This window comes from Brassica oleracea, chromosome C2 (assembly GCF_000695525.1).
Source record: "Brassica oleracea var. oleracea cultivar TO1000 chromosome C2, BOL, whole genome shotgun sequence".
In the NCBI taxonomy this organism is placed as follows: domain Eukaryota; kingdom Viridiplantae; phylum Streptophyta; class Magnoliopsida; order Brassicales; family Brassicaceae; genus Brassica; species Brassica oleracea.
Window position 1 is genome coordinate 15,322,656 of NC_027749.1, and position 13,659 is coordinate 15,336,314.

Here is a 13,659-nt window from a genome sequence, read left to right on the forward strand (position 1 = left end):
GAAAAAAAGAAAATGAGTGGAAGATTAGATAAATCTACTTTTATGGAACACACAAAAATACATATCTAAAATTGATAGATCTACCTTTAAATGAGTGGAAGATGAGAATCATGTGATGAAAAACCTGCAAAAACAAGATAAATTAGTGAGAAAGACATGAGACAAAAACAATAAATAGATATAAAGCTTAGTGTTTATAAGTTCAAAGAGATTAGAGAGAGGTTGAAGAGTTTTAGAATGATGAACATTACATTTTTGTTGCAGCCATTTGAGAGGAGGAGAGAGAATATATAAATTTTTCTTTATATAGGGAGACAAAAAATCCAATTAGGTTAAAATATTTTTGATTCAGACGATTTTCTAGACGACTTACTTGTAAGTCGCCCAGAAGACTTTAATATTTTTAGCGGGAAATTAAAATATTTTTAGCGGAAAACTAAAATAGAAGAGTTCCTAGACGACTTAAGTCGTCTAATTTAAATTATTTAAGCGGGAAAATAATTTTTAAAAAATATTTAGGCGGGAATATTTGGATGACTTACATGTAAGTCGTCCAGCTAAAATTATTCACCAGACGACTTCCATGGAAGTGGTCTAGACCCTAAACATAACCTCTAAACTTAATTAACTAACTAAACACTTCATAAAATCAAATTAAACTTCAAAAGTGTTTACTATAAACAAAAATAAATACTTACTTGTAAAAATTTAATTTTTTTTAAAAACATTCAAGCTTTCCAAAATCTAACCCTAAGAATACATACAATAATACAACATATGTTGCCAAACCCTAGACCAAAGAATACCATGATTCACTACCTACACTCATCTATGTTGAAAACAATTCAGTTTTGTTATATTTTAATTTATATCACTTAAAACTGTTTATAATTACATGATTTTATTTTTTCGTTTATCAAAATATTTTTTTAAAAAATTTAAAAATTATTTTTAAGATCAGCTACACCAGAAGACTTGAAGTCGTCTAGAAGACTTCTATCATCTCATACGATTCAGACGAATTACTGGAGTTATATTTGTAAAAATGGCTTCTGTTTTTTGTTTGGTTACAAGGGGCTGGCTATATTTTCACAAGGCTTTTAAGTTAGTTTTGCATTTGATTCAAGTTTGGGTATATGTTTGTATTTAAAATAAAGTTGTGAGTCATATTTGGCAAATTCTCCAATTTTATTTAGTAAAATTAATTTAGTAAAAAAAAATAAGTTTTCAATATTTTGGGGAAAGAAAAAAAAATAACAATATAATACTTAATGAGTCCAACCATAAAAGAGAGAATGAAAGTACCGAAAAAAAAAGACAGGGCAAAAATGGAAAATTAAAAAAAAAAAAAAAAAAACTGCAAGTGATTTTCAACACTTTAGAGAAAGAGAAAGTCAACAAAGGTTGATTGGATAAAAAAAACTCTAAAAACTGTTAAACATTCTAAAGTATTCATAATCCCAATACAAATAAGAATCACTATTCATGAGTTTTTAAGATAGTTTTTCACCAATTAAAAATATAAAAAAGGTCAAAAAAGTAATCTTTCACTCGTAAGAATTTGAAATCTTAGTAAGAGATTTTCTCAACTCATGTCAACTTATAAATATCTTATATTTTTTTATATTAAAATATATTAGTTAGAAACTATATAATGTTTTCACCAGTGTTGATGTTCTGCAGATTCTCTAATATTTTATACGAGTTTTATGTGTTACAATTTTTTTTACATGAAAAAAGTATTTGAAAAAAAAATAAATAGGGTTAATAGCGTCACAAAAATAGAAATCGGGACTGGAGTCAAAAAATTATGCTTCCATATATAAAATAATATACAAAACCAAATTATAAATGTCATGGGCGACATAATTAGCATGCGTGGAAAATGTGTCAGTTAGACTTAGAAAGTTCATACGTACTATGTAGAATAATAAAAAAGCTTTTGGGTTGCAACTTGCAAGTCGTTTTTTCCGGCATCGGTCAATATTGTCGTCCTCGTTTAACAATTATATATCAGGATATATATAAATACATCATTTGTGCATATTACTAAGACCAAGCAAACTCACAAGTCACAAGTATCATTACATTTACACTCGCTAAATATACATAGAGAGAGAGTGAGAGATGGCTCCGACGTACACGATGGCTGGAGGCAAGGGTTCGAATAGCTACAGTCAGCATTCAACGTATCAGGTTAGTTATTTTGTTTCGGGTTGGTCAAAATACTTTGGAAATTTTTTTTTGAAATCTTGTTGAAAGTTTTGTTTTCAACTATACATCTTGTAAATATATATTAGATTATCTAAAATGAATGAATTTTGAAAAGATCATTTCACGGGGATAACCATTTTTGTTGCTGTTAGATATATTAATAGCTAGCTTTGAGTTAATTTGAAGCATGGAAACTTTGAATCTAATAAACATATTGTCTACTCATGATGGAATTTGATTATTGCAGAGAGCGTTGATTGAAGTAGCAAAGGAAAAGATCAGTGAAGCAATCTCCACCAAACTCGAAATCAACTCAGCTTCCAATCGCTTTAACATAGCGGATTTTGGTTGTTCCACTGGACCTAACACGTTCCTTGCAGTACAAAACATAATTGATGCTGTGGGACAGAAGTACCGAAAGGAAACTCAGAAAAATCCGGATGATAACATTGAGTTTCAAGTTCTTTTTAACGATCATTCAAACAATGATTTCAACACCCTTTTCCAAACACTCCCTCCGACCAAAGGATACTTTGTTGCTGGAGTTCCTGGATCTTTCTTTGGCCGTGTTCTTCCTCGAGACAGTCTCCATGTGGGACATTGTTCATACTCGCTTCATTGGTTGTCCCAAATTCCAAAAGGGATCGCGGATCCAAACTCTCCTGCATGGAACAAGGACATTCATTGCACTGGATTCTCGGAGGAGGTCGCGGAAGCGTATCTTGATCAGTTCAAGATCGACCTGGGAAGTTTCCTGAAAGCAAGAGGAGAAGAACTCGTGTCCGGGGGATTGCTATTTCTTCTTGGATCATGTGTACCGGATGGAGTTAAAATGTCTGAAACAATGAAAGGAATGCTTCTTGATCACTTGGGAAATTGCCTCAATGATGTAGCTAAAGAGGTAAAAAAAAATATTGACCCTCTGATGTGTACTTGTAGTGTCACGGTAAAAAACACATCATCTTAATTATTATTTTATGACACTTTCTAGTCAATGTTTTGTGTAGGGATTAATCAACCAAGAAGAGCTGGACTCTTTCAACTTCCCAATCTATCCGGCACACGTTGCGGAATTCAAGAGTGTCATTGAAGATAACGGGTGTTTCACGATAGAAGCGTTTGAGAAAATTAGTCATGCCAACGAAGAATTTCCTCTGGATCCAGAGTTCTTGGCAACTTCAAACAAAGTTACATTTGGAGGAGTTATTGAGTCGAGGTTTGGTAAAGAAGCATTGGAGAGGACAAACGAGCTTTATGAGAAGAAGTGTCCAGAGATACTTCCGGAACTTGCCAATGCCAAATCCGGAATGCAGTTTTTCATTATGCTTCGAAGAAATTGATTCTTTGATGATCAAATGATAGATCGTTGATGTTTGTTGTTGTCCGTAAAATTTACTGAGATGCTACGATATACCGAATAATTGTTGTCAATTGGTTTGTTCCTAAATAAATGTTTTTGGCACATCAGAAACTCTATACACATCATAGTTGCGTAAAATTGTTTGGCTAAGCGTTTATGAAGCTTTTGGCTGTTACAGGGTCTAGAGTATATATATGGAAAGTATCTTATGTAAATATCTAACGTGAAAGCCCTACTTTCTATGATGTATATATTGTGTACTCTGATATCAATAATACATATCGTTCATTCTATAATATGGTATCAAGAGCTTAAGATCCCTATTTTTCTTTTACGGCCACCACCTCCCCCCTCTTTTCTCATCTTCTTCTTCGTTTCAAAGTTACATCTCACAACCATGTCACAATCTCCGGCCAGCAATATGAGACCATTAACGTCTCCGATACTCAAACCGTCATTAACGTCAACATGACGAACGTTACCAAGTTTACCTCCATCAACTTTGTGATGTGGAGCCGTCAAGTCCATGCTCTCTTTGATGGATATGACCTAGCGGGGCATATTGATGGATCTATAATCATCCCACCCCCGACGCTTACAACTGAAGGCATCATCTCTACAAACCCGGCGTATACTCTGTGGAAACGCCAAGATCGGCTGCTCTTCTCAGCCCTGATAGGAGCTGTCTCGACCTCTCTGCAGCCGATTCTGTCCACTGCCTCCACTGCGGCGGAGATCTGGACCACACTCTCCGACACTTACGCTAAGCCAAGTCGCGCTCACTTCAAACAATTGAAGCATCAATTGAAATACTGGAAGAAGGACAGCAAGACCATCGATGAGTATCTTCAAGGTTTAACTACTCGCTTTGATCAGATCGCGTTACTTGGAAAACCACTTGATCATGAAGATCAAATCGAGTACGTCATCGACGGTCTTCCGCAGGATTACAAAACTGTCATCGATCAGATTGAGAGCCGTGACACTCCTCCATCTCTAACCGAAGTTCATGAGCGCTTGCTTAACCATGAAGTCAAGCTTCAAACTGTCGCAACTGAGCCAGTCTCTGCTCCCATCACGGCGAATGCAGCGACTCACACCGGGCACAAACCACACAACAACAACATCAGGAACCAGAATCGCTATGCAGTCAACAATCGTCAAGGTAACCGCCAAGCACAAACATGGCAGCAACAGAGCTTCAGTCCTAGACAGGACAATCGTAACTCTCGTGGATATCAAGACCGGTGCCAGATATGCGGTATGTATGGGCACAGTGCGAGAACATGCTCTCAACTGCAACAACATGGTTCCTCTTCCGGCACAGGCTACACTTCAGCTCCTTGGCAGCCTCGCGCGAATCTCGCCGCAGCTCCGTACAGCGCAAGTAACTGGATCCTCGACAGCGGAGCAACCCATCACCCTACAAGCGATCTCAACAATCTCTCACTACACCAACCGTACAACGGTGGCGAGGAGATCACCATAGCTGATGGTAGCGGTCTTGCGATCTCGCACACTGGTTCATCTATACTCCCTCCTCCCTCTCAATCCCTAGCCTTAAGAGATGCTTTGTATGTTCCAAATGTTCATAAAAATCTCATCTCTGTTTACCTATTATGCAACACTAACCAAGTATCTGTCGAATTCTTTCCGGCACATTTTCAGTTGAAGGATCTCAGCACGGGGGCGCGCTTGCTCCAAGGCAAAACTAAGAACGAACTATACGAGTGGCCTATCCCATCATCCCCAATCGCCACCTATCATGCTTCACCATCACCCAAAACCTCTATCTTCTCTTGGCATTCAAGACTTGGCCACCCCTCTACTTCTATTCTAAAGTCTGTTGTTGCTCAGTTTTCCTTACCAGTTGTTCATTCAGTTCAAAAACAGTTTGCTTGTTCTGATTGTCTCATGAATAAAAGCCACAAACTTCCTTTTCACCTAAACACTATCCAAACACACAGACCACATGAATGTCTCTATAGTGACGTCTGGACATCCCCACTTCTTTATACCGATCTGTTCAAATACTACCTTATCTTTGTTGATCACTTCATCCGATACACTTGGCTTTACCCACTTAAACAAAAATCCCAAGTTCGTGAGACCTTCATTGCATTCAAAGCTTTGGTTGAGAACATGTTTAACACCAAGATCGTTACCTTATACTCTGATAATGGAGGAGAGTATATCGGTCTCAGATCATTCCTCACCGCCAATGGCATCTCACACCTTACTTCTCCGCCTCATACTCCACAACACAACGGTATCGCCGAGCGGAAGCATTGATATATTGTCGAGACTGGGCTTACATTACTTAGTCAAGCGGGTGTCCCCAAAACCTATTGGCCATATGCTTTCGCCACAGCCGTGTTTCTTATTAATCGGCTGCCGTCTCCAGTACTTAACAACAGCTCCCCTTACGCCAAGCTCTTCAATCAACCACCTAACTACCTCAAACTTCGTGTGTTCGGTTGCTTATGTTACCCATGGCTGACACCATATGCCAAGACAAAGCTTGTCGATCGCTCCTCCCCCTGAGTCTTTATCGGCTACTCGCTCACACAAAGCGCGTACCTATGTCTTGAACCTGTTACCGGCCGAATATACACATCTCGACAAGTTCATTTTGTCGAAGACTCTATCCCATATCGTAATCCTCAACCCAAATCTTCCTCAACCGTCGAACCGCAAACACCAGAACCCATACACTCTTATCCTATAGCAATACCAGTCCCTAGCCGGCCACTCGTATCTACTAGTTCAACAGCGCCCCCGAGCTCGGTCCCTCATTAGACGATCGTGCCAACTCCATCTCCGGTAATCTCTGAAACTCCATCTACTGCAGAACAGAGGTCGTCTATCCCTACAATGTTAGTGGAGACCAGATGACTTCTATAAGGAATTCGACAGGTACACCATCCTCTCTCCCCGCTCCTACATCCTCGAACCAACCCGTAGCCTTCACAACTCAGCCACAAATATCACATGTTCTGTCCCAAACTCAAACTTCATCTTCATCTTCATCCTCTCAAAATACAAACCCGCCACCACCTCAACCAACAAATCAACATCAGATGAGAACCCGAGCCAAAAACAATATCGTAAAACCCAACTCCAAATTCACCGTAACCGTAAACACCCGACCCATAATCCCAACCCCAGTGAACCAAGCTTTGCGAGATCCAAGATGGCGCAATGCTTGTACTGATGAGTTCAATGCAGTAACTCGGAATCACACTTATGATCTGGTTCCACCAGCTCCGGGTCAAAATGTCATCGATACCAAATGGATTTTTACACTAAAATATCTTCCTAATGGTAATATTGACAGGTACAAAGCCCGACTTGTGGCGCGTGGTTTCAATCAAAAGTATGGTCTTGATTATGCTGAGACTTTTAGTCCGGTGATTAAATCAACTACTGTCCGCCTTGTACTGGAACAAGCTGTTCGACATGACTGGTGCATCCGTCAACTTGACGTCAACAATGCATTCTTGCAAGGCACACTTCAAGACGAGGTCTATGTCTCTCAACCTCCTGGTTTTGTTGATCAAGATAGGCCTCATCATGTTTGTCGTCTCAGAAAAGCTCTCTACGGACTCAAACAAGCGCCTCGAGCATGGTACGAGGAACTAAAACATACTCTACTCGCTGCTGGGTTTCGAAATTCAGTGGCCGATACGTCTCTCTTTGTCTACACACATGGTGGTCATCAGGTCTTCATCCTGGTTTACGTGGACGACGTTGTTGTTACCGGGAGTAGCCATGCGTTGGTTGATCAGTTTATTCATCTCCTTGCCACACGGTTCTCAATCAAAGATCTTGGCAACTTATCCTACTTTCTGGGCATTGAGGTTACGCGCACAAGCTCTGGACTACACCTCATGCAAAGGAAGTATATTCAGGACCTGCTCACAAAGACAAAGATGCTAGATTCTAAACCAGTGTCTACTCCGCTGGCCTCACATCCCAAGCCCACTCTTGTGTCTGGAACCATGCTCTCAAATCCGACTGATTATCGAATGGTTGTGTGTAGCTTACATATCTGGCCTTCACACGTCTGGAGATAGCATATGCCGTTAATAAGCTGTTGCAATTCATGCACAGACCCACTGATGACCATTGGCAAGCGGCAAAACGAGTTCTACATTATCTTGCTGGGACTGCATCTCACGGTATTCTGGTACGTAAAAACTCACCTCTCTCGCTTCATGCGTACTCCGACGCTGACTGGGCAGGAGATCCCGATGATTATGGGTCCACAAACGCTTACATCATCTACCTTGGTGCGACTCCCATCTCATGGTCAGCAAAGAAACAGAATGGAGTTGCTCGCTCTAGCACAGAAGCTGAATATCGTGCAGTAGCAAATACTGCTTCTGAACTTCGATGGGTATGTTCCCTTCTGTCAGAACTCGGAATCAACTTGCCTGCTACGCCGGTGATTTACTGCGACAACGTCGGTGCCACCTACTTGTGTGCGAATCATGTTTTCCATTCTAGGATGAAACATGTAGCCCTCGACTATCATTTCATACGTAATAATGTTCAGTCTGGTGCACTTTGTGTTGCTCATATTTCAACCAAAGACAAGCTTGCTGATGCTCTTACAAAACCGCTCTCGAGAGCAAGATTTCAAGAATTGTTTGGCAAGATTGGAGTTACTCAAATACCTCCATCTTGAAGGGACGTGTAGAATATATATATGGAAAGTGTCTTATGTAAATATCTAACGTGAAAGCCCTACTTTTTATGATGCATATATTGTGTACTCTGATATCAATAATACATATCGTAGAGGGAACATGGCTAAATGTTAGCGACTTAGCGGTAAAATATTTCCCTTTTTCTTCAGAAAAATATTTTCACAACTTGCGAGTCAAATGTGATTCCGGCCAAGGCTTTAAAATTTTAAAACTAGATCTCGCATTTAAGAATTATAAAAATCAATGTCCTTATTCTTGTTTTGTTTGTCGTTTATTAATAACATATATTTTGTTAATCGATATTACATAGTTAAGGTGGAAATATAGGGAATCTTTTTGGATCATTGTTGATCTAATAAAATATGGCTAAATGTTAGCAACCTAGAGCACTTCTAATGGAAGACTTTACCGATTAGAGTTATAAACATACATATACAGTAGAATCCCTCTAAATTAGTAATGTTGAGATTTTGAAATTTTATTAATTTATAGATATATTAATTTACAAAATTTTCTTTAATTATATTTTTTATTTTAAAATATATTTATTTTAAACTAAGAAAAATATTTGAGTTTAGTGTATAGAAATTGGTTATTATTTTTTGAAATTTGACATTTATATTAATTTTATTATATTATTCGGTGTATATAATATATATTGCATAAAACTTAAATGTGGTTTTAAATATAATATTACTACATCTCATAAAAAAATATATGAATTGTTAAGAAAATATAAAGATAATTTCATTGTGAATATAAAATAAACAATATAATAATATGTATACATATAAATTATTAATTAATAATTTTAGTGGGACCATATATTTACACAGAATTTTCTAAAAAATTATTTTTTTATTATTTTATCGATTTATGTCAAATTTTGAACCGGTCCAAGTTGAGACCGGCGAAAGTCAAATTTTGAACCGGCCCAAATTGGGACCGGCGAAATTTATTAATTTATAGAAATTATTAATTTATCGAGTATTAAGTTATAGAGGTTCTACTATATATATATGTATATATTTATACTAGTATTTAACTATAAGACCTTTAATTTAATGGGAAACTCCACTCAAAGCTTTCTTAAAACATTTGTTTTAAGAAATTTTAGGTTGGATTTCCAATAACATTAATATATACATACATATATATAGTTATGTTTAGAGTTCTGATAGGTAGAACCCCCATTAGAAGTGGTAAAATATTTCTTTTATTTAGAATAATATTTTCACAACTTGCGAGTCAAAATGTGATTCCAGTGAAGGCTTTAAAATTTTCAAACTAGAAAATCTGGCATTTAAGAATTATAAAAATCAAAGCATTTGGAATACTTTTCTTATTCTTGTATTTTTGTCATTTATTGATGTTATTATTTTTAATAATATATATTTTGTTAACCGATACGACATAGTTTAGGTGGAAATATAGAGATTTTTTTGGATCATTAATCTACTAAAATATGAGAGTCTCACAGACCAGATGACTAATATGTGGACAATTCTTGCGTTTGGCAGGTAAGACATTTGTCTGGATAAAAACAGGTAGAGACATGTTTAGAACGTGTTTTTAGATATTATATAAGAACTCTAATCAGATCTGTAATGAAAGGTGGGCAAAATATCCGTAAAATATGATTTGATCCATTATTCATTTCGATTCGATACATAAAATTCGGATCTCCGTGAATACTAAAATTTAATATCCGTGAAAAAAAGAAGCAAATCATAAATATGGATATTTTTAAAAACGAATATCCGATCTGTTATATACATATATACATATATACAATTTTATATCTCTATATAAGTTTTATAATATTTTTATTCACTAAATTAATTATTTAGTTATTTATTTTTGTAAAAGCATGTAGATTTTATAATTTTTGTAGATTCACCCGATTCATCTAAAAATCAGTTACCGTCTGAATTTAATCATGTGGCTGAGGACCTGAGTGACACATTAAAGAATATGTGGTTGGATGAAATTTATCTTATTCATAGTGGACCAATAATGAGTGTACGAAACTAATGTTTCTCTACAGTAGCAGATGAAATTTATCTTATTCATTCGGTTAGATATATGTATTAGCTTCTTATGTGATTTAGATATATAATATATGTAGTGATTAATTTATAATCTCCAAATGAGATATAGTGATTAATTGTTAATCTTAAATGTTCACAATTTGATACGATTTCTACAATAGCCACCAGATGCGACAGAGAGGATAAATCTGAAGATTGTTGATGTTAATGATGTAAAGTAACAATAAACGTTTACGGTATACAGTACTATCTTGGTTCACTTTTTTTTTTAAAACTGAGTGACTTTATAATAAAATTTTGTGCTATTCCAAGGATAATATATTTTATCGTAAAAAATAGAATGACGAATAAAAGATAAATAAATTACTTTGTTTATAAAGTAAACCCATTGTTTATTATATACTAGATCATTTGACATGTCAATACTATGATACATATTGCAAAGAGGTAATAATAATGGTAGAGGATCCTGACTAATGGCCGAGCTTCTAGACAGAGTTGAAGGATATTAAAGATCTCAAGAACAGGTTCCAAGATTTTAAGATCACCTATATCTCCAGGGGATAAAATTGAATTGCATATCATTTAGGTAGGATATTGAGATCCTTTCGTAAGAACGTTTGTTCTGTTGATTATTCTATTCCGTTCTTGTTACCAGACCATCTCAAGTATGAATAATATAATATTTTTTTGTCGTTAGAAAAATTTCATTGCTATTTTCACTTATAAATGCTATAATAAAAGATAAAGATTTCTAACACATCTCTATTTCTTCTTCTAAAATAAATATTATTATTTTTCCTTTATATACAGAGGAAAATTAAAAAAAATTCTTTTATAGAATCATACCTTTTTTTTTCTAAATAGTCTTTAACTTTAAAACCAAAACAACTATTTATAAAAATAGACTGACTTTTTTATTTACATAACCACCTTTTAGGAAAACTTTAATTTATACAAAGTCATAATTTTATGAAAATCTTATAAAATTTAAAAGTAAATAGGGTTAATTATGAATTTTCTTAAATAAAATATACTTGTTGTAAGATTTAAATAGAATCTTTGAAGAATATTCGTTTTAAAAGAAAAAATAGACGAATACATTAAAAAGAAACACATATCTATTTTAGAGTTACTCTATTTTAGAGATAAAACTAGAAAAATATATTATAGATGGTTTTATAGAATAGAAAAAATAGAATAGATATCGAAGCATGTTTACTCTAAATTCTATTTTAAATTAAAAAATAAAGTGAAACTAGAGATGCTTTAAACTTATTAGAAAATAAAAAAAATGCAAGGATCTAACAAAATTATTGTGTACATGGTTAACAAAGGCAATTGTAACAACGGATTGAACGGTGCGGGACAAGAGGAACAGATATAGCGGTACGGTTTAACTGTTGTTTGTATAAGAAAAACACATACTGCGAAACAACTGCGGTTCATCTAAAATAAGCGGTTCAAAACAAAATATGAATGGTGACATATATAATGAATAGTGTGACTGTGTGATTCATATAATATATTTATTTTTTACAAACTAAAATATCAGTGATACAAATATAATTTTTAAAAAATATTTATTTTATTTTAAAAGTATTTTATATATCTGAAATATGAAATTTAATATTATATTATTAAATATTTATAGCTAATATCAAATTTATTAAAATATTATAATTACCCTAGTTGTTTTTAAATAAAACTAATTTTATTCTGTTATTTAAAACAAAAAGTATAAACAATATCAAAATTTTACTATCAAATATTTATCATGTAATTTTATAAATAATATAATAGTCGATAATGTTTTTTATTAAAATACCAAAGTACATATCTAGGTAATTTTGAGAGAGTTAAAAAAAAATATATATGAATTATAAGAAAGTCATGAACTAAATACACATATAGATACACACATCTGTTGTAATTATAGGTTTATTCATTTTAGTTTAAATATTAAACTGGTAAAGTTGCAAAGTAAAAGAATACATTTTTTTAAAAAAGTTAAGTAAACGATGAGAGCAAACCGCAAGCAAACCACACCTTTTTACCATCTATAGCTTTTATACGGTCCATGACTAAATATGCGTGTATGTTGTGAAACTAGAGAATAAAATCTATGTTTCTTATTAATCTTAAACATAAGGAGCTTTTTATATATATAGGGAATTACACTGTCATAAAATAATGGAAATAATAGAAAAAAGAAATACAAATATGAAAAGAGTACAAATCATAAACCAATAAGGAAAAGGAAAACCAAAGGTGACCGACTCTCTCTCTAGCTGTCTCCCTCTCTCTCTAACGATATGGGCCGGTTATAGACATCCACAATATGATTTATAACACTCCCCCTTGAATGTCATAACCATACAGAGTTTGTAATACGCTTTAGATGTTGCCTCATTAAAACCTTACCAGAAAAACCCAAATGGGACAAAACCATGGTGAAGAAAAAATAGTACAACACGTATTACTCCCCCTATTCTGAACATCACTGAAGATCTTTCAGTCTACGCATCCCATTCTGATGCGTGAGCTTCCTGAACGTACAAGTCGGAAGTGATTTGGTGAACAGGTCGGCTGAGTTGTCACTGGAACGCACTTGGACCACTTGGATCTCGCCGGCTTTCTGTAGCTCGTGTGTGAAGAAGAACTTAGGCAATATGTGCTTCGTCCTGTCTCCTTTGATGTAACCGTCCTTGAGCTGAGTAATGCATGCTGCATTGTCCTCATACATGATCGTTGGTGCGTCCTTCCCTTCGGTCATCCCACAATCGACTCGGATATGGTTGGTCATGGATCGTAACCATACAGACTCACGGCTGGCCTCATGAATAGCCAAGATCTCCGAATGGTTTGATGAAGTGGCCGCGATCGTCTGCTTCATAGAACGCCATGATATGGCTGTACCACCATGAGTAAAGACGTAGCCGGTCTGTGATCGAGCATTGTGAGGATCCGAGAGATAACCTGCATCAGCAAAATCAACTAAACCTTCTTTGTTTTGGTTAGTATAAAATAAACTCAAGTCTTTCGTTCCTTGCAGGTAACGAAGAACTTGTTTAATCCCGTTCCAGTGCCTTTGGGTTGGACAAGAGCTTAATCTAGACAATAGATTAACGGCAAAACATATCTGGTCGTGTGACTAGCCAGATACATCAAAGCTCCTATGGCAATGAGATATAGCACTTCGGGACCAAGGACATCTTTATCGTCCATCTTAGGACGGAACGGATCAGTGTCCAGGCCGAGGGACCTCACGACCATGGGGCTAGATAATGGGTGAGACTCGGCCATGTTGAATCTCTTGAGT

At 35.4% G+C, this 13,659-nt stretch overlaps 1 protein-coding gene across 1 annotated transcript; it reads left to right on the forward strand.

Annotated features, from left to right (window-relative positions):
- Window positions 1-2,030: 2,030 nt before the first annotated feature.
- On the forward strand, window positions 2,031-3,678 carry LOC106322877 (probable S-adenosylmethionine-dependent methyltransferase At5g37990). Its single transcript, XM_013761024.1, has 3 exons — window positions 2,031-2,196; window positions 2,462-3,115; window positions 3,222-3,678. The coding sequence occupies exons 1-3, from the start codon at window positions 2,128-2,130 to the stop codon at window positions 3,552-3,554; spliced, it is 1,056 nt and encodes a 351-aa protein (XP_013616478.1). The 5' UTR covers window positions 2,031-2,127; the 3' UTR covers window positions 3,555-3,678.
- The last annotated feature ends 9,981 nt before the right edge of the window (window positions 3,679-13,659 follow it).

What these genes read in the sequence shown, in the direction of transcription:
- LOC106322877 (XM_013761024.1), top strand. Translation starts at nt 2,128, where the DNA reads ATGGCTCCGACGTACACGATGGCTGGAGGCAAGGGTTCGAATAGCTAC. An exon ending in GTCAGCATTCAACGTATCAG is followed by an intron (nt 2,197 to 2,461) that starts GTTAGTTATTTT and finishes TGATTATTGCAG; the next exon opens with AGAGCGTTGATTGAAGTAGC. An exon ending in TCAATGATGTAGCTAAAGAG is followed by an intron (nt 3,116 to 3,221) that starts GTAAAAAAAAAT and finishes TGTTTTGTGTAG; the next exon opens with GGATTAATCAACCAAGAAGA.